Below are 21,921 nucleotides of genomic sequence, written 5' to 3'. Positions count from 1 at the left end.
AGTGTAACAATAATGATAATAATAATAGTATAATTAAATATAAAGCCGTTTTTTACCATTTTTTCAGTAAATCCAAAAAGATTACTGCTTTTGTAAGAACATATTTGGTAGGTTGATGTAAGTGAACATTGCCTAATTTATATCCTTAGATATATATTTGCCAATATCAATATTCTGCCTCTCTGGGTTAAGATTTTATATATAAAAATCAAATTGCTACACTATAGAGCATTTGAGTGTGAATTTACAATAAATTACTGGCTACTAGTTACATTACTTTAACTGTATTTTACTGTATGGTATTACAGTCTATTACAATAAAACGACCATACCGCACAGTGACTCCAAAGTAAACTGGGCAACAAAATTACTGTGATGCTGCAGTATGCTGCTGTTGAATTACAGTAATTAACCATTTCCTATTTACATTAATATTTATTTTTACATACCAACTGTAAAAGTAATACAGTAATTTACTGTAAATTTACTATTGAAATAACAATATCAAATACTGCAAAAGACATTAAAACAACCTTGATTACATATCCTATTTACCTAATTTCCCCAAAATAATGTAAAGTCTAGTTTTGAGGGTCCCTAAACTCTCCCTGTCTGCCTCACTTCTTGTTCACTTATTTCTTGTGTATGTATTTTTTATGTGATTTAAAGGGTCAAGTGCAAAAAATAAATGAAATTCTGAAACCTTATCTTCTTTCAAAAATTATATTTTAAGAAATTAAATTCAGTATGAAGACATCAAACTTAAGTGTTAAACATTTAAACAATAATGTTAATAAAACAAAAATGTATATACAAAGCAGTCCTCAAAAGTCGCTCGCTAAGAAGCGGGCGGAGCGTAAGCCGAGGCGTTTATCGGTCGTTGTTCAAGTCAGCGGAGGTAAAGTGGCAGCTCTTCGAAAGACTCAGATTGCGATGTTTGGGAAGATAAAAAACTCGCTGTTGGGGAGCACAGAAGAGACCCCCTACAAAGTTCTCAGCACGGAGACCAAGGAAGATGTGAACTACGAAGTGCGTCACTACGATGGAGGGGTTTGCCTGTGTGGACACCGATAGTCGGTCATTTGACGAGGCTTCGAGGGAGGCTGTGCTTAAGCTGCTTAAGTACATGGGGGGCAGCAATGATAAAGGCGTTGGGATGGGAATGACTGCCCCAGTGTCTATGATTGCTTTCCCAAAGGCAGATGGCTCGTTGTCAGGGAAGCTGAAGGCCGGGCTTCGTCTTCCCACTAAATTTCACGTGGAACCACCAAAGCCAATAGACGAGGGCATCCGGATTGAAGACCAGCCAGGAATGACTGTTTATTCCACGCAATTTGGAGGCTATGCAAAAGAGGCAGATTACCGATTTCATGCAAACCGCCTAATGACTGTGCTGGGAAATGGTGCACCTTACCAGAAAAATCAGTATCTGTGTAATGTTTATGATCCTCCCATGAAGCCCTACGGACGTCGCAATGAGGTGTGGCTCCTGCAGGAAGAGCCGTAAATCAGGGGGGAAATAAATCTGATAACAAAATGACAGCCATAGCTGTGAGGGCACGTACGTGTGCATGTGTGTCTCTCTGTACATGTGTATACATGTGACCAAGTGTGGGGGGTGTGGTTCCTGTTGAGATGGGATATATCAATTCTCCAAACTCTTCAAGACAGTATGTTGAAAGGTTGTGGGAAAGTAAGGTTAAAGGGTAAATAAAACATTTCTCGGGTGGATCAACAAGGCCACACTCCCTGCCCTGTGTAATGTCACCTCAAATTTCACCCCTACCCAGAAAGGCTTCTCAGGTGCTCTGAGTGGTCATTTTAGAAGAAATTGACCCTCTTGCTTAATAATATAATCACACAGTGTAAAACAGGGCGACCATACTGCCTGCAAATCAGGCTTTGATTTACTTGTTTTAAGCACTTTGAGCACTTTGAGCTACATTTTTTTATATGAAAATGTGCTATATTAATAAATGTTGTTGTTGTTGTTCAATATTTTTTAAAGACAGCAAAACAGAAATTATAACTGAGACAAAACAGGATAAAAACACTTTTGAATCTATTTTGAGTTATTAGTTTTGTCAGAAAAGAATGTCTACTTTGACACCCATTCAAAATCCATGTTTCCTTAGAAGTGTACAAACGTGTTGATTACGCGTGTCCATGTTTCTTTTTTGACTTTGAGCTCGTCTCTGGATTAATACCTAAGATACATCTATAAGCAAAATATAGAAGCTATCAGATTTATGTGACCTATTTACACTGTTTTTCAAAAGATATTAACTGCGGTTCTTTTCTACAGAATATTGAATCCTGACACCCCCTCTAACTCTAAAGAAAACTAAACAAGACTTCACTGCCATTTTAACAATGTTGTGGTGATTTACTAGTATCACTATTATTCATGCTGCTTTAAAAGGACAATTGTTATTTACAATGTTAGCATGTTAGTTTACCATTGGGTAAACTCCAATGTGGATGAGGCATCTTCTGGATACAGCAAGTTAAAGTTGTAATAACATGAGAAGATTGCAATACCATTGATGTAGTCATTATATGGTCCCATGACCACTTGTCCTTCAATCAACAACACAAAGGCTTTAGGCTTCAACATGCCATCTAAAATAAACAAAGATATTCATCATGTACTTATGCAGCAAAGTGGAACTTTTAAAGAATAACAGTGTGAAAGGAGTGGGTTGCAAACACAGAGTCTTAGGTTAATGTATTAAAGTAATAGAAACAGTATATTAAACTTAAAAGGCAGAAAAGAAACAATGATTTCCGTATGTGTTCAGTATCTCCCTGTGCAGAGAGTGAGAGAGAGAGAGCGACAGCGCGACAGACACACACAGACACACTCGAGAGAGAGAGACACAGACAGACAGACGCAGGAGAGAGAGACACACACACAACAAGAGAGAGAGAGGGCTGGCCGCGTAAAGCTAAGAAGGCAGTTAAAGAATGCCCCGGGCTTGTTTTTAAAGAGACAGATTTGACCATTGTTTTAACCTCGTATTTAATGAAGACTTTTTTTCTATTGGATTTTAACCTCCACTTCACTTCTGTTTACAGTGATCAGTTTGTAGAGTGCATTGTTGCAATGTTACTTTTCTTGGTGGTTTATTAAATTAGGGATTTTTCAAATGTTCACATTTTTCTCTGTGCTTAAAACTCATTAAAAAAAGTGATTTTAGCGAGCAGTTTGTAGTGCTATAGCGCAAACTCTTGCAGTGTTAGTTTTCTCTGTTGTTCAAGGTTTTCTCATTGTTATTCAATGTTTTTACATTTAGTTTACTATTACGCTGTGCATTCTATGGTCTATTTAACTATATTTGTGCTTAAAAATCTTTAAAAAAATATATTTACATACAGTTCGTACTGGATTAATTGTATTTACATACAGTCCTATGGGGGAAATTACTTTGGGTTACGACCAGAGTTTTGGAACGAATTACAGTCCTGACCCGAGGTTCCACTGTACTATGTTTGTCAGTGAGAGCATTGCTGATTCAGCATGCTTTTTCCTGATCAAGTCTTAGGGCGCAGCAACTATGTATTACCTTGTATAATCAAGTGGGAGGTGCTTGTTAGCATCATTGTCCTCTGAACATCAGCGCCTGTGCCAGATGTCTGTTAAACACAGTAATACCTGAACATATATATATGCAGTGTATACTGTATATTCCTTAGTGCAGAGTAAAAATGATGCCAGAAGAAAATCCTTTGACCCAGATGATTCACAATTCTATATTTAGCAGTGTGCATTTTGCTAAAATTCAGTAGTCAGAGAACTATGTGTCTGCATGGGAGATTAAGAGTGTATGAATACAATAGTATCATCTCCAGACAGAAGAGCAGCTTCAGCAACAGACTGCTGTCACTTTCCTGCTCCACTGACAGACTGAGGAGATTGTTCCTCCCCCACACTATGCGACTCTTCAATCCCACCTATAAACGTTAACATTATACAAAGTTATTGTCTGTTATACCTACATTTTTAGCACTTTTTTATCATTATGCTGCTTGAGTATGTGAATTTCCCCTTGGGATTAAGAAAGTGTCTATCTATCTATCTAGTGAATATACTGTATTGTCTACCAGTGCTCCGGTATAGGCACCTGCCTTTTTTTTTTTTTTTAACTAATGGTCTGGTTGAGTGAAGTCATCATGTTCATCTCATTCATTCTATCCAACTAGTTCTTTATATGCAATATTCAGTATTAGTGTTATATAAAAATTAAGCATATAAAGTCCACGGAAAAGATAATTAATTTTCTAAAATTTCAAGGCATTGATTTTAGAAAAACAAAAGCTAAAATCCACTTTAAAGCATTTTCAATGCCATTGGGGATCCTGGTCTATTGTAAGCAAAACTCACTTTTTTGATTTCTGAAGCAATTACTTTATGAAAGTCACAAATAACTTACATCAGCATGAAGTTTGATTGCGTCCTTGTGGCTTTGGGCTCTTTAAAGTATGCCATCAGGAGGAGGAGGACGACACATGCAGTCTTAACTGAAACCTTTGGTTCAGACTTGGACAGGACATCTTAAATTCCCTGGATGGCTGTTTCCTTATAATTGTACTGCCTTTGTTATCTGCTGCCTCTCACTGATTGCTAAGGATATTGATGTATGTTAGAAGACTTAAAAAGAGAGTAAATGCATCCTTGTGAGGAAAGGAAAGACCATACCATCTGAATGTGTGCAGTGTGTGGTGCAGGTACTCTGTTAAGGTACCAGCGCCGTATGATGTAAGTCTTCTCCATAATATGCATATTGATATATATATATATATCTATACTAATAAAAGGCAAAGCCCTCACTCACTCACTCACTCACTCACTCACTCACTCATCACTAATTCTCCAACTTCCCGTGTGGGTGGAAGGCTGAAATTTGGCAGGTTCATTCCTTACAGCTTCCTTACAAAAGTTGGGCAGGTTTTATATCGAAATTCTACGCGTAATGGTCATAACTGGAAGCAGTTTTTCTCCATTTACTGTAATGGAGATGAGCTGCAACGCCGTGGGGGCGGAGTTTCGTGTGACATCATCACGCCTCCCACGTAATCATGCAGTACATAGAAAACCAGGAAGACCTCAAAAAAGCGCTGAAGAAAACATGCATTATATAATTGAGAAGGCAGCGAAACAATAAGAAGCGAGCGAGTGACATATACAACCATATTCATGAGTTCTGCTACTGAAACAAAGCACGATGTAAACCTACACTTTAAATTAAGTTCATAGACAGGCTGCCGCTGGCGTTTGTAATTTAGTGCCTGCCCATATAAGGCCGTCCGTCAGCGGCAATCCAATAGCAAACTGCCACGGGTAATTATTCACGGGTGAAGGACTGTGCTTATGGAGAGGAAGATGAGATGGTCAGGGTGGTGTTTGACACAAACTCAGCGAAACTGCGAGAGAAAGTTTTAAGTGCCAGGACTAAGGTAACATTAAATACAGCCATGGACATAGCACGAGATGGCACCAGCACAGCTGGGAACCTTCGATGCATGTACACCGAGTGGCTCACGTGAACTGACGCAGTGCACAGATAAAAAGCAACAGTTCCAAATAGCGCTGAACAAAAACCGAATTACACAATTGAAAGGGCAGCAAAAAATATGAAGCGTCTGATACATACAAGCATATTCATAAATCCAACTACTGCGGAAACAAAGCACATATATATATATATATGACAGCAACACTCATCACTCACAACAGTGACAAAACAATTACATTGACAATCATGTTACGTTATTTTCAAAATGTTTCCTTTTCTTTTTCATTGCTTCTTTAACACACTACTTCTCCGCTGCGAAGCGCGGTATTTTGCTAGTATATATATATATGTGTGTCAGTTATTACATTGCATACATGTATGTAGTTCCCGCGCTGACGCCTTTCATCACAAATTAAAATAAAAGAATACACATTAAAGCTACATCAAAATGCACAAATGAATACTGTTTAAAAGTGGCCAATATCTATGCAAAAAGAAAAAGTTTTAAGTCTTTAGAGTCCTGGTGATTCTTGTCTCGCTATATTGTTGCGAGACATGGACGCTATCCAGTGACTTGAGATGAAAATGACTCCTTTGGTACTGTGTCTCTTTGGAGATTCCTTGGGTACTACTGGTTTGACTTTGTCTCGAATGAGCAGTTGCTCATGGAGTCCCAAATGATGCACATTACCTGCATTGTGAGGGAGCACAAGTTACAGCACTACGGCCATGTGGCGCAATTCCACGGTTCACAGGATCCTCATTGTTGAGGACCTGTGGCCAGACCAGGCCAAGGGGTTGCCCACGTAACACCTGACTGTGACAGATAGAGGGTTTCCGGAGGACGGGACTGGACCATGTGTCTGCCTGGGGAGTTGCCAACCAGGATCCTAAGCTGTTCTGTCGTGTGTCCCAGTGAATGCTCCCCAACCTGGCCTGACCCTTAATCATGATTTTTTTTTATTGCTCCATTTTCAATTAGGTAACATTCAGAAAAGATTAGTATAATTACAAAAAGTTGTAACAGTTTTATTGCAGTAATCATATGAAATTATTATACATTTTCAGAAATTTCTGTGGATACTTAATATTCCATTCTTTTGGAACAAATAATCATTGTTTCAATGGGGTTTAACACACAGATCACCTGACTTTACTATGATGATAATATATTTATAAAATAATTGTGCGTCTCTTCTACCTGCCAGTTAAGCTGCTTCTTTCCATGGTTACTGCCTGAATATGTATAATAACCATCTTCAAATATTAAACAGCCTTTGTGGATTGTTTTTCTCCAGGATATATATATATATATATATATATATATATATATATAGTATATATATATATATATATATATATACAGTATATATATATATATATATATATATATATATATATATATATATATATATATATATATATATATATATATATATATATATATATATATATATATATATATATATATTTTTTTTCTTCTTCTTCAAAGAACAGAGGTTAGCTACAAAAGAGCAGCCATACTGAGGTTCTTTCAAAGGAGGAAAAAGAATTAAAAGCCAATAAAAACAAATGACAAATTAGCAGACACTGCAAATCAAATGAAGCCAGTTGAGCTGTTGAAGCCAAACTTAAATGCCAAAATTGTAATCTAAATTACTTTAGTCTGCACATTTCACTTTGTCTTCATAACAAATGCCTAACACCTTCCAGGCTTTATCAGGGCAGGTTTTTCTACAAGTCTCTCTATTCATGGCCAGCCTTTTTCCCTGCTGCCCTGCTGTACGTGAAGTCAAATTAGGTCATGAACATTAAACCTGGGTGTACTTCCACAGTCACAATCAGGGCTTATGCTACATTGTTTTTTCTGTCATTATTTCAGAGTTTGCCATTGTCCAATTTTAACGATGATGCTGCTGCTGTATTAAACCCAGCCCATTGACTGTCCAGGTAGTGAAATATGTTGGGTACAGCTGACATATTGATATAGGCCATGATTTTTCTTACATATTTTGCGGTGAATGTTTCTTGCTAGCGATTAAACAGTGAATAAGTGGTACTTTTTTTACACAACTTGTTGGCTTTTATATTGAGCAGCTCTGTTTTAAACTATTTCTGTTTTTACCTTAGACTGACCCTTTGAGTTTTCATAGCAGTATATTTTTAATGAAACTGAAATAAAGGCAATCATGTAAAATTTGACAGTGTTCAAAGAACCAATAGGCAGAAATATGCCCATAGCAGGAGTGTCCATCCATCCATCCAATATCTAGCCCACTATATCCCAACTAATTGCAAGTGAAATTGGATGCCTCTGTCACTGTTTTGTTAAGTTTTATGCCTTTTTAAAATAATTTCTGATTTTTAATTTTATAGGAAAATGTTTTCATTTATAAAGATGTTACTTTGTAGGTCAAAATGTAAATGGTTTCTTGACATACAATATACAAGAGCATAAAGTTATAGAAAAACTTGAAAATAAAGTACTTTTTAATCATCTTCTAGCTGTGTCCCTGTGTCCTGAATGAGGATTTTTATATTTTTTAACCCAATTTTTTATAAATCAGAGCCAAAGAAAACTAGAAGTTATTATAGAAATAGTTATCAGTGTAACTCCACCTCTTCAGCAGGCACACTTTTACACACCCCCAGGTGAGTTCAGAGTTACCAGTCCGCCTAACCTAAATGTACTTTAGAATATGTGAAGAAAGTCATATTACTCAGAGAAAAACTTTTTCCAACATTGAGAGGACTCCACAGAGGCAGTAACTGAACTTGAGCTCTCCTGGAGCTGTGACAAAGCAGTACTAACTACTTTGCAAACTTCTTACTCATTTCCCTCAGTTAAATGCATATGTTATGCTTCATCTTATTCTAAATAACATGGGTGTTTTGTAGTCAGTGTGACTTCTTACTTGTAATATGGAGAAAAAAAAACGATTGTGTATTCCATGTGGCTTCATTGCAGATTTTCAGAATAACCACTGCAGTATTCTAATAGACTTTTATTGATTCTTAACACTAGAATTCCTGAAGCCTATGAAAAAATTTGTAATGCCAGACCACCTTAAATTCCTTCGCACCTCTTCATCACCTATAAAGGTATAAAGAACATCCATACACATTTCATGTACAGTATGTGTAGGTGTACACACTTCTTGTCCCCTGAAGTACAATAATTGCCCTAGTCTGTCTGTATTAAGTTTATTAAACTATGTGAAATTAACTGAAAACAATGTATTCCTTTTTTTCTTTTCAAACAAAATTAAAGGTTTTATTTGGTTTGAAGAAGCATTTTTATAAAGGTTGTGCAAGAATCATCTGGAAAGTGCATTCTAGCAATTTTAGTATTTTTTTTTTTCCTTTCCCAAAAGATCACCTGTCTAATATTTTGAGTCAGATAAGAAAAGCAGTAAGGGTTTTGTTCAGTCTTTCTTTCTTTCTGTCTGTCTTTCTTGAGTGCTTTTTATATCATGCCATTGAAGAGATCTGCAGCCTATCCTAGCAAGAATAGTGCTGAAGGCAGTAACAAACCCACTGCCTCATATTGCAAACACACACATTAGGGCCAATTTAGCATCTCCAATCTACCCAACCTGCATAGCTTTGGACTGTGGGAAGAAACCGGCGCACCCAAAGACAGGGGAAGAAAAGCCAAATCCACAAAGGGAGAACCCAGTATGTGATATTTGGTTTTGTTACTGCAAAGATGCAGTGCTGCCACTGCGCCATCATGACATTTGTTGCTACTTGTATCTTATTTTATTTCTTTATTTATTTTACTTTACCTTCCTGTAGCAAGTAATAACCTAGACTGGTTCAAAAAACAGCTTATATAGTCCTGGTACATTCCATTTGTCACAGCAAATTAACTTTAACATTTTATTTATACAACATATTTTACTTACATTTGCCAAAATAACTTAGTGAATTGAACCATCATGATTCTGAATGTTTTGTTCCTTTAAATAAATGATTTTTATGTTTCTTTATTCATTTTTTCATATGTGTTTATTCATTCAAGCTATGCATTAAAGGTTTGCTCTGGAAGCAGAACTTATATAAAGGTGCCAGTTCAATATTTCAATTTTTATACACATTTTTATATTAAATGATGAATATTGTTTCCAGTTAGCTTGAATTAAATGTTTGGTGATGTAAAATTGTATGGTATATTATTTTTGTCTGGGTGCATTCTTGCAAGGTACTGTATACATCTAGTTCACCATTTTTAATGAAGTATGTGACAGATGTTCTATTAAAATGCTTGCTGCTGATGTGTATAATTTACAAGCAAAGAACCTTTGTACCCATTGTAAAAATTAAAATATGACTGCCTTTGAATATTTCAGATGTTGATTTGTTTTCTTTTTTCTTTCATTAAGTTTTCTATCCATCTATTCTTCTCTTCTTATAAAGGTGTGGTATTGGAAACCAACCCCGGGAGAGGACACACAGTTACTCATGCCAATTTAATTTAATAATCTTTTAAACTTACATCCATATCTTTCAGAAGAAAACTGAGTTGGTTATATCTTTAAAACATTTAAAGGTATCTTGAAAACATTTAAAGATATCTCTCAATATTTCAAGATATCTTTAAATCATTTTGAGATATCTCTTAATCATTTGAAGATATCTGTAAATGATTTAAAGATATCTGAAAATGATTTAAAGATATCTTGAAATGTATCTCGATTTAAGATATCTTTAATGCACTTCAAGATATATTTAAATGATTTAAATATATCTTTAAATGATTTGCAAATATCTTTAAACAAATGTGTATATTTAAAGATATATTTAAATTCTTTACAGATATCTTCAAATGAGTACTTGCATATTTAGAGATATATTTAAATGATTTGCAGATGTCCTTAAATGAATTACAGAAATCTTTAAATTACTTCCTCTTTATTTAAAGATATCTTTAAAATGAATAACAGATATCTTTAAATTACTTCCTCTTTATTTAAAAGTTGTATTCATTATTTAAAAATCACATCACTTCCTATTTATGGCTTCCGTTATTCATTTGTTTGTTACAGAATTACAAATATACTTGTATTTTTATATTCCAACGTGCGAATAGTGCTGTCTCACAATCACATCTCAGAGATAATGCTCAACATTCATTTTATAGTAATTTTTCAGCTTAAATTCTTAATAGCCCCGTTTCACACAAAATATCAATGGCACTTGCTGCACATTTGGGTTTCTTAGTTCGAATAAAGGAGGTTGATTCCAGTCCACCTCCTCGATATTTTACCTTTTTATCCTGGCGTTAGGATTTTTTTCCATATTTTTTTGTGTTACTGTGTAAATATGAAATATGGCATTTATATTTGCTGTGCATAAATTGTTCGCAGCGCTGGTTATTTACTTATTTACAGTATATGAAGGCAATTTCGACATGTTTATCATGTGGCTTTCCTACGTAGATGACATTTAGATAAATTTGTGCTTGTGTGTACTGTTTGGCTTTCCTTTTGCAGATCACATGTCAAGAGGGAGGGGTGAAGTCCAGTGAGTGTTAGCCCAGGTGCTGACATTCGTACATCAAGCAGAAGAAGAACTTGGAGCAGACACGGAAGGGCAGAATTTGGCTGCAGATTCTGAAGCGATTGCATTTATTCACGAAACTAGAGCCTTATTTCAAAGACATTCAACTAGAGACGATTAACAGAAAAGGAGGTGATGACTAAATAACTTCCAAATCGTGATACAGAATAATAAACTACATCATTAAAAATGGCTCATTTATCACGATTAATTCATAATAGAACTTTATATCCACTTTCCTTTGCAAGTTTGTTGTGTATTTTAATTATGATGAGTGAATACTAACAAAAATGTGATGTATTAGTTTTAAACTAATTTGTGAAACACAAACTCCCACTATATTTTCCAATCCTTTCTGTTACCGTACATTTTCTGCTGTTTTAACTCAAATTTCTTTTGTCTATTTAAGGATTTTGCTGAATGAGTTTTTTATTTTGGATATTTACCTTTCCTTGATTTTAACTTTTCTACGACTCTGACACATCTTTCTGCCCTACTGTCCACTGAACCTAAACATCAGACGTTTCCTCAGCTCTTTTGCAATTTAGAAACTAGAAGTAAAGTTGATTTTTTATTATTATTATGTCTGCTTGTGCATGTGTATTTTAAAGTATTTTACAGCATCAGGAAATATAAGACATACATTTATTAAAGATGTTTGCTAAGCATAATTAAAAACCTATTACTGTATATATACTGCCAGCACAATACAAACCATAGAAAATTATTAAAAAAAAATGTAACATGAAATTATATCTTTAGGGTTCTTCCATTAATACAAAAACTGAAAATGAAATCATGTTTGACAACTCTCTTAATTCTTTTTCCAATATACTGTTAAGCTGATGATGTAGTATTGTCTGCATTACATTGTAAAAGCTCAAAAACACAACAGACACATTGAGAATAGTTATCCTGTAATCCTTCTCCATGCTGAAATTCAGCAGAAAGCATTTCCATCTGCTGATTAGTTAAATTTAATGTGTTGGATGACTCTTCTTCCTCAATCACATCAGAAGAAATTAAACCTGGCCCCCCCAATTCTTTGTAAGTTTTCTAATAACAGCTGTTCAATAGCAGCATCTGATGGAGCACAATTTGTGATGAGAATCCCATCTGACCAAATCTGTTCTGGTGTTCGGTTTCCTTCTGTTCTAATTCTGTGCATATTCCAAACATTTCTAAATAGTTCAAGTCATTTGTTATTTTCATTAAGGTACATTGCTATTTGTACATTATTGTCTGGATTCAAAATAAGAAGATCCTCCATTTCATAGAACTCCTTGTAAAATGGTTCAATGGCCTGTGACATCTTTACAAAGCCTTTCAATTCTTAGCAGTAATATGCCTACCACGCTGCAGTCCTCTCAGGATATTCATGAGCAGTGCTGCTTGAGTATTTTCTCCTCTGTGATCTAATCTTACTGAAGATGATAAGCCATACTTCACAACAGCCTTGCAAAAAACTTCTAAAACTGTGAATGATTTGTTATCCAATGCACAATTTAAATATGGAATGAGACATGAGAGTCCATCAATGCATCCATGAATAGTAAATTCCCATCTACAAAAAAATATTTAAAAGAAACCAGAAAATAAGTTATATATCCTAAATATTTTTGTTTAGAAAATACTGATCATTATATTGATTGACATTCTGTTACTTTTCTCAAATTAATGAGATTACAATAAACTGGCTTACTTTGCTTGAATCAAATTCAGTAATAAATAATGCAGGTAAATAAAACTGCAAGAATTACCTAATATACAGCAGTACAAAAATGTACAAGAATGAAATTACAGTATTAACTTCATGTGGATGTCCATGTGCCAGAAACTGTTTGGGGGATGCAGCTTGGTATGATTACCTGGGCCCATCTTCCTGCAGTACTCATACTGTAGGGTCAATTCTCATTAAAGAGCTGCATATTCTTTTTCTTTTTGCAGTCAATCCCTTTGCTCTAAGATATCCACTGATTAGATCTGTTAGGAATTCATACATCAGGAATATTTTAGTAAGCTAAAGTACAGTAATATGTTGGTGTGTGTGTGTATATAACCACAGAATTTATTAATGAAAGGCTTCTTCTAACTTTTTAAAGTTCTTCATAAAAATACCACATCAAACAAACTTAATAGGTGATTTCAGAGAAATTGAGGTCACTGGGGCAGAACTACTGTAGGTTAAAGAAAGGAAGAGAAACTGAACCCAAGCCTATAAAGGAGTAGACCTAAACACATTCACATATAATGTTCCAAATACGATTAACATAATATCCTTGCCTTTGTAATGTGAGAAAAAACTGTCTGCAGAGACAACACAAACATGGGGAAAACTTGTAGACTCTACAATGTTCCATCCATCCATCCTCTTCCGCTTATCCGGGGTAAGGTTGCAGGGGCAGCAGCTTGAGCAGAGAGGCCCAGACTTCCCTCTTCCCAGCCACTTCTTCCAGCTCTTCCGTGAGAATCCCAAGGTATTCCCAGGCCAGCCAGGAGACATAGTCCCTCCAGTATGTCCTGGGTCTTCCCCGGGGCATCCTCCCAGTTGGACGTGCCCGGAACACCTCACCAGGGAGGCGTCCAGGAGGCATCCTGATCAGATGCCCGAGCCACCTCATCTGACTCCTCTCGATGCGGAGGAGCAGCGGCTCTACTCTGAGCCCCTCCCGGATGACTGAGCTTCTCACCCTATCTTTAAGGGAAAGCCCAGACACCCTGCGGAGGAAACTCATTTCAGCCGCTTGTATTCGCGATCTCCTTCTTTCGGTCACTACCCATAGCTCATGACCATAGGTGAGGGTAGGAACGTAGATCGACTGGTAAATTGAGAGCTTTGCCTTTCGGCTCAGCTCTTTTTTCACCACGACAGACCGATGCAGAGCCCGCATCACTGCAGATGCCGCACCGATCTGCCTGTTGACCTCATGGTCCATTCTTCCCTCACTCGTGAACAAGACCCCGAGATACTTGAACTCCTCCATTTGGGGCAGGATCTCTGAGAGGGCACTCCACCCTTTTCCGGTTGAGGACCATGGTCTCGGATTTGGAGGTGCTGATTCTCATCCCAGCCGCTTCACACTCAGCTGTGAACCGATCCAGAGAGAGCTGAAGATCACGGCCTGATGAAGCAAACAGGACAACATCATCTGCAAAAAGCAGTGACCCAATCCTGAGTCCACCAAACCGGACCCCTTCAACACCCTGGCTGCGCCTAGAAATTCTGTCCATAAAAGTTATGAACAGAATCGGTGACAAAGGGCAGCCCTGGCGGAGTCCAACTCTCACTGGAAACGGGCTTGACTTACTGCCGCAATGCGGACCAAGCTCTGACACGGTTGTACAGGGACCGAACAGCTCTTATCAGGGCGTCCGGTACCCCATACTCCCGGAGCACCCCCCACAGGACTCCCCGATCGAACGCCTTTTCCAAGTCCACAAAACACATGTAGACTGGTTGGGCAAACTCCCATGCACCCTCCAGGACTCTGCTAAGGGTGAAGAGCTGGTCCACTGTTCCGCGACCAGGACGAAAACCACACTGTTCCTCCTGAATCCGAGGTTCACTATCCACGGACCCTCCTCTCCAGAACCCCAATAGACTTTTCCAGGGAGGCTGAGGAGTGTGATCCCTCTATAGTTGGAACACACCCTCCGTCCCCTTTTAAAGAGGGACCACCACCCCGGTCTGCCAATCCAGAGGCACTGTCCCGATGTCCATGCGATGTTGCAGAGACGTGTCAACCAAGACAGTCCTACAACATCCAGAGCCTTAAGGAACTCCGGCGATCTCATCCACCCCGGGGCCCTGCCACCAAGGAGTTTTTTGACCACCTCGGTGACTTCAGTCCCAGAGATGGGAGAGCCCACCTCAGAGTCCCCAGGCTCTGCTTCCTCATTGGAAGGCATGTTAGTGGGATTGAGGAGGTCTTCGAAGTACTCCCCCACCGACCCACAACGTCCCGAGTTGAGGTCAGCAGCGCACCATCCCCACCATATACGGTGTTGACACTGCACTGCTTCCCCCTCCTGAGACGCCGGACGGTGGACCAGAATCTCCTCGAAGCCGTCCAAAGTCGCTCTCCATGGCTCTCCAAACTCCTCCCATGCCCGAAGTTTTGCCTCAGCAACAACCGAAGCCGCATTCCGTTTGGCCTGCCGGTACCTATCAGCTGCCTCCAGAGACCCAGAGGACAAAAAGGTCCTATAGGACTTCTTCAGCTTGATGGCATTCCTTTACCGCCAGTGTCCACCAACGGGTTCGGGGATTGCCGCCACTACAGGCACCGACCACCTTACGGCCACAGCTCCGGTCAGTTGCCTCAGCAAATAGAGGCACGGAACATGGCCAATTTGGACTCAATGTCCCCCACCTCCCTGGGGATGTGGTCGAAGTTCTACGGAGGTGGGAGTTGAAGCTACTTCTGACAGGGGACTCTGCCAGCCGCTCCCAGCAGACCCTCACAACACATTTGGGCCTACCAGGTCTGACCGGCATCTTCCCCACCATTGAAGCCAACTCACACCAGGTGGTGATCAGTTGACAGCTCCGCCCCTCTCTTCATCCAAGTGTCCAAGACATGTGGCCGCAAGTCTGATGACATGACCACAAAGTCTATCATCGAACTGGGGCCTACGGTGTTCTGGTGCCAAGTGCACATATGAACACCCCTATGCTTGAACATGGTGTTCATTATGGACAATCCGTGATGATCACAGAAGTCCAATAACAAAACACCGGTTGGGTTCAGATCGGGGGGGCCATTCCTCCCAATCACGCCCTTCCAGGTCTCACTGTCATTGCCCACGTGAGCATTGAAGTCTCCCAGCAGAACAAGGGAGTCCCCAGAAGGTATGCCGTCTAGCACCCCTTCCAGAGACTCCAAAAAGGGTGGATACTCCAAACTGTTGTTCGGCGCATACACACAAACAACAGTCAGGACCCTTCCCCCCACCCGAAGGTGGAGGGAGGCCACCCTCTTGTCCACCGGGGTAATCCACAATGCACAGTCTCCATGTCGGGGGGCAGTAAGTATGCCCACACCTGCTCGGCGCCTCTCACCGGGGGAAACTCCAGAGTAGTAGAGAGTCCTGCCCCTCTCAAGGAGATTGGTTCCAGAGTCCAAGCTGTGCGTCGAGGTGAGCCCGACTATATCTAGCCGGAACCTCTCGACCTTGCGCACTAGCTCAGGCTCCTCCCAAGAGCCAGTTTCTGTAGCCGAGGATCAGACCGCCAAGGTCCCCGCCTTCAGCCACCACCCAACTCACACTGCACCCAACCTCCTTGGCCCCACCCATGGGTGGTGAGCCCATGGGAAGGAGGACCCACGTTACCTCTTCGGGGCTGTGCCCGGCCGAGCCCCATGGATGCAATCCTGGCCACCAGGCGCTCGCCATCGAGCCCCACCTCCAGGCCTGTCTCCAGAGGGGGGCCCCGGTGACCCGTTTCCAGGCAAGAGAAAACGTTGTCCAAAGGTTTCGCTCATCATTGGAGGTTTGTTGAACCGCTCTTTGTCTCATCCCTCACCTAGGACCAGATTGCCTTGGGTGGCCCTACCAGGGGCATAAAGCCCCGGAACAACATAGCTCCTAGGATCACTGGGACATGCAAACCCCTCCACCACGATAAGGTGACGGTTCAAGGAGGGGACTCCACAATGTTACTACATATAAAATATGCAAATAAAAATAATTAAGCTATCTAGAAGGTAAAAAGCTTAACTCTGTCCCAGAAGTTGGATATTGATAATGGAGCAGTTTTACTTCATTATCAAGTTCATTGTCAGTAATGCCACTGAATTTACTGCATGGGGACAGTCCTTCCTTTTTAAGTCTCTTGTAGATATATGACACAGAACAACCTAAGTGGTCAAAAATATTCTGTCCTGTATATCCTCGTAAAATATAAATTTGAAGTTGTTCTCTAGTAATCAATATCTTTGGTAAACCATGGCCACCTGTGTGTTATATTGTTTGAGTAAATATGTATTCTATGTATTATTTTATATTGCATATTTCCTTAAAAAAAACACTAAGAGTATTATAAGAAAAAAAACAAAAACCTACATACATTTTTGTATTGCAGTTATACATAGTTGGACAGCTTGGAACATCATACTGTACATTACAATGCAAAACAGCATGATTTTTATAAAGCATAGTAAGCAGTAAGATAATAGAAAAAATGTATGGCCTACAGCAAATATAACATTTACCAAGTTTCATATTTCTAAGTAATTCAAATATTAAAAAAACAGTGCAATCATACTGCACATTATGCGCTTTTAACCAAATGGTGACTGTTTGTAGCATAGAATATAGAGGAATTAACTTGTTTTTAGCCTGTTTAGTTCAATTTAAACTGTACAGCATTATGGCCATTCATTATATCATAAGTAACTCATGAAACAGTGAAGCATTGTAAGCTAATTTTCAAAAATCACTCAAGTAGTTCCTTTAGTGTGCTCAGAGTAAAGTACATTTGTTCTTTACAACTTTATGATGTACATTAAAAATTGTGTTTGGTGGAGGTGTATAAGATAAAAGGGCTGCTATGTTCAATGAACGTAACCCTCTCTTTGCTAAACTCACTATTGTATTAATGCATAAACTTCACAACCATAGGTATTACAATATTCATCTATTTTTAATATGTACATAGTAGATAAAATACATCCATTTTGTGGTCAAGTTTTGACTATTTAAACTCACAAATTGTAACTGACATATTTAAAGTTTAATGTGAAATGGGTGTACAGTACATGTTACTAAACACTTACATGTAAGTTTGAGATTAAATATAAAAACATGTAATGGAGATTGAGGTAGACTGACTGTCATTTCCCAAATAATAATTTTAAATGTTTTTAAAGATGAAGTAGGCTATTACCTTAGGTAATTAGTCATTCAAACCTAAGCTATTTACATCACATATAAAATCTTTTTGGTGCCTTGCATTTTGCTTTGAGTCAAAATTATTTCCACTTCTTTTACCGCCTCTTGAGCAACATTTTCCTTGACTAGAATAGCTAAATATCCTGAATTTGCATTGTTTTATTTCCTTTTCACAAGAGGGATACTTAAAACAAAATATTCAATTAGTTTTAGTTCCTCTTTATATAGGACGTATGTACTGTAGTATGCACATTCCATTCATTTATTTTAAGGTAACATATCTTCTCGTCTGCGTTAAGTTGTAAAAGTACTACTGCTTGACTGAATTCTCTCAGAATCTTCCATATTTTAAAAGAAACTCAACAAATCCCCTAAAGAATGTGGTATTTCTATACAAATGTACTGTGGTATTTGTACTGAAATTCTGTCACACTGTGTTTTTGTCATTTGAAGCAACCTCAAATTAGAATTGTTAATTTCCAAAAAGCCTTCTTCGGCATTTCGCTGAAAGGTTCTAAGGATATTTTTAACTTCCCTGAGAACAGAACGTGCTCCTGATGTTTTTGCTATGATTATTGGTTGCTAGAAAGTAAATATAAACCCGAGATGATGTTAGTTGAGCAGGAAGTGATGTAAACATATATTTAAATAAGGAGGAAGTGATTTGAAGATATCTGTAATTCATTTGAAGATATCTCTAAATAAAGAGGAAGTGATTTAAAGGTATCTATCTAATTCATTTAAAGACATCTCTAAATCATTTAAAGATATCTGTAAGTATGCAAGCACTCATTTAAAGATATTTGCAAATCTTTTAAAAAATATCTGTAAATTATTTTAAGGATATCAGTAACAACTTTGACTAAAATATTCAAAGCCAAAGTGACATTTGGAGATATCTGTAATTGCATGTAAAGATATCTTTACAAGATTTAGAGATCTTTAAATGTTTTAAAGATATCTATAAATGATAATTTGACTTGCCATAGGCTTCAGGCTTAACACCTATACTGCTAAGGCATGCCTGAGAAGACAAGCATTAAGAAAAATAAACTATATTTGTTTTTTATGAATTGTTTCACCATTTTAGAAAATTGCTGATGAGTGTACATCACTTACTTTGGTCATAGTACATATGATGTCACTTGTTTTTTAACATTTTCAAATTTAATTATCCATTTTAGGAAACAAAATCCAGTTTACCTGCATGTGGTGAGACTGTTCTTCTTGGACTATTTTTTGTACAGAAGCTCAATTTTAATGGTTGTGATTTCTTGTTGACCCCCCTCTAGAGTCTTGCAGTATTTTAAAGTTAAAATGATAGGTCCACTGCTTTTCCAAACTTAGGTTACCCTACCATTGTTTAAACCATTATTTAGTAATAAATTAGTTGTCAGTTATTATGCTAGACTAGACTTGATACAGTTATTATGTTTTGCTATGTAACCATGATATTAAAAATAGTTATTTGAAAAGCAGTTAAATGTAGAACAGCAGTTTAGTAATAGTTTGTGCCGTGTTATTTCTCAATACTGCAACACAAAAATTAAACGGTAACAATAACATTTTTTATCAGCGTTATATTTTGAAATAATAAGTTGTGCTCTCTTTTAAGCACATTATATCTAAATAACATTTATATTAAAAAGGTAAAAGTGAATTACTTTTTCTAAGCTTTTTTTTTTTTCCTTTTTACTTCCAGTATAATGCCCAGGAATGTTTTTGAATTCACTTTACTATTAAGAATTATCTACTACCTTTATTTAGTACATACCATCCAATATTAGGATAAACTAGTTTAGACTAGGCCAAGCCAGTTTGTCTGAAGCGTGATAAGAGGGATCTTTTTGGCCTAGGAAAGTGTGATCGCAGGCCAAACAAGTTTAGACTAGGATAAACCAGCTTGTCTTGGGAGCTCTACGTTTTTTTCAGGATCATCTAGTTCGGACTAGTTTCGCCCTATCCGCTTTGGCAAACTGGTTTGGCCTAGTCTAAACTAGTTTGTTCTAAAATCAAGTTTGGCCTGTAACATATATTTATATGTGTATGTATGTATTTGTGTGTGTGTGTATTTTTATGTATATAATTATATATTTACAGTATATACTGTATGTATGCTGATTAGATATATTTGAGTATATAAGTGAGGTGACTTCCTGAGGATGACAAATTTAGCTGGAGCCAGAAATTGAAGTGGTAAACTCATAATTTGAATGCAAGTGTCTTAGCCCCTGGATCATAATACCTGCCTTGTGCTCTGACCACAAATTAAGGAGTCTTTTCAACCGAAATAGTGCTGTTGTCTTGTGTTAATATTACAAAGCAGTTGATGGTGTCAAAAAAAAATAATTAAGAAAGGGTGTGAATGGGAAAGGGAGCAATGAAATCTAAAATCTTTGTTAGCTCTAGAAGATAATTATATACAGTTTAACTGTCAATCAACAGCAACCTTTGCTCTGTTCTCCTCCTTTGTTATTGAGAAAATAAAATCAGTACTGAAGGAATTACAAGTGCACACCAGGACCATTTAATTATACCAATCACCTTGTAGAAGAAAACATAGGTATCATGCAGATATATTTATTATCTAGCCTATATTACTTTGATGCAGCACAATTCTCAGCTGTGCTACTTTAAAGAAAATGTTAACAGCTTTCTTATTGCACTGTATTTATGAAGTCATTACGCTGGATGAACCATGTCTGTTACATGTTATCAAAAGGTTGTAATGGTCACATTTAACAGTGTCATAGTAATTAAAATCCAGCTGTTGGGAGGGGATTTTCCAGTTCCAAAATAAAGTCAGTGCCATATTTCTCACTGTATTATGTGTGAAACAAACGTTCCCACATGTGTTCATGGACTTTCACTCAAGTTAGATTCTCAGCATATGATTCCTTCAGCATGCTCCAGAGTCTCTATGTCCTAATCTTTTCATATAGTAGGAGTCATATTTGTGGACAGTGTGTTCTGCCTATAAATTAGCCATGTTGTATGTGTGACACTCTTTATGAGATTCTGAATTTTATTATCAAAATTTTTGTGCCATTATTATAGCCTTTTAAAATTAGAGAAAGCGCAAAATCATTCTAAGACATTAAAAAGAAAAGATTTGCAGGGAGCAACTTCTACTCCTTGCAAAACCTTTTTTTTTTCTGTTTTGTTCCTCTCATTATTTTATCACATAGTAACCATTAAAAACCTAACAGTATTTGTGTAACTACAAAAATCATTGTTGCCATCACAAAAAGTTGCAGCTTTATAAGAGCTGTTGATTTTTTTTTTTTAGTATATTACTGGAATAAGATAAAGATAAAAAGTGCTAAGACTGGCTTTTATACACCAGCCTTTTTAGACTACATATTGTAGTAGGACCAAATGTTCAGGAAGCAGTAACATCTGGCATCCACATACTGTATTACAGATGGTATTGGCCGCCTCATGACCTCTTTGCAGTAAAACAGAAAAATAAACATAAGAGGGAGCATACACAACTCAGCATATCTTATCAAAAACACTGTGCTGTAAGTCATCTGTTTACTTAAAATACTAAGTGCCTGTTTTGCTTTATTCTTCAAATACTGTGTACAACAATTAATGGTAGTCTTTTGTGAAATGTAATAGAATAAATGAAAAATGGTATACTGCGAGACTGTTATGCTCACATTCAGTACAGTATATTAGAGATAAATTGACAGTATATAATTTAAAGTTTGCAGTCACTTCAGTCATAGATGATGTGCCATGATGGTTAAAGGACTAAACTGGCAATTCTGCTATGTAATAATAATATAAAAGTATCAGTTCTTTATGTACCTCGGTGCTTTACTATTTAACAAGGTTTGGTCATATGCTGTATTTTAAAAGTTAATAAGAATTTCAAAACACAATCGTTTTTTCACTACACAGTAATATAAGAAAACGCCTGCCCTTAAAAAGTGTTTCGTCT

The 21,921-nt window shown here is 37.5% G+C and overlaps 2 protein-coding genes across 2 annotated transcripts in view; both read left to right on the top strand.

The window, feature by feature from the left end:
• The window catches only part of LOC120535585, a 1,589,095-nt gene that overhangs the window by 470,137 nt on the left and 1,097,037 nt on the right, over positions 1 to 21,921 (top strand). The window lies entirely within an intron of this gene.
• On the top strand, positions 912 to 1,643 carry LOC120535586 (heme-binding protein 1-like). Its single transcript, XM_039763526.1, is given in 2 exon segments — positions 912 to 1,049; positions 1,051 to 1,643. Coding segments are annotated over 2 exon segments (573 nt in total). The 5' UTR covers positions 912 to 933; the 3' UTR covers positions 1,508 to 1,643.

The sequence above is a fragment of the Polypterus senegalus genome, chromosome 9 (assembly GCF_016835505.1).
Source record: "Polypterus senegalus isolate Bchr_013 chromosome 9, ASM1683550v1, whole genome shotgun sequence".
NCBI classification, from domain to species: Eukaryota; Metazoa; Chordata; class Cladistia; order Polypteriformes; family Polypteridae; genus Polypterus; species Polypterus senegalus.
The sequence above is the reverse complement of the archived record's forward strand: the minus strand, read 5'-3'. Positions and strand labels throughout refer to the sequence as shown.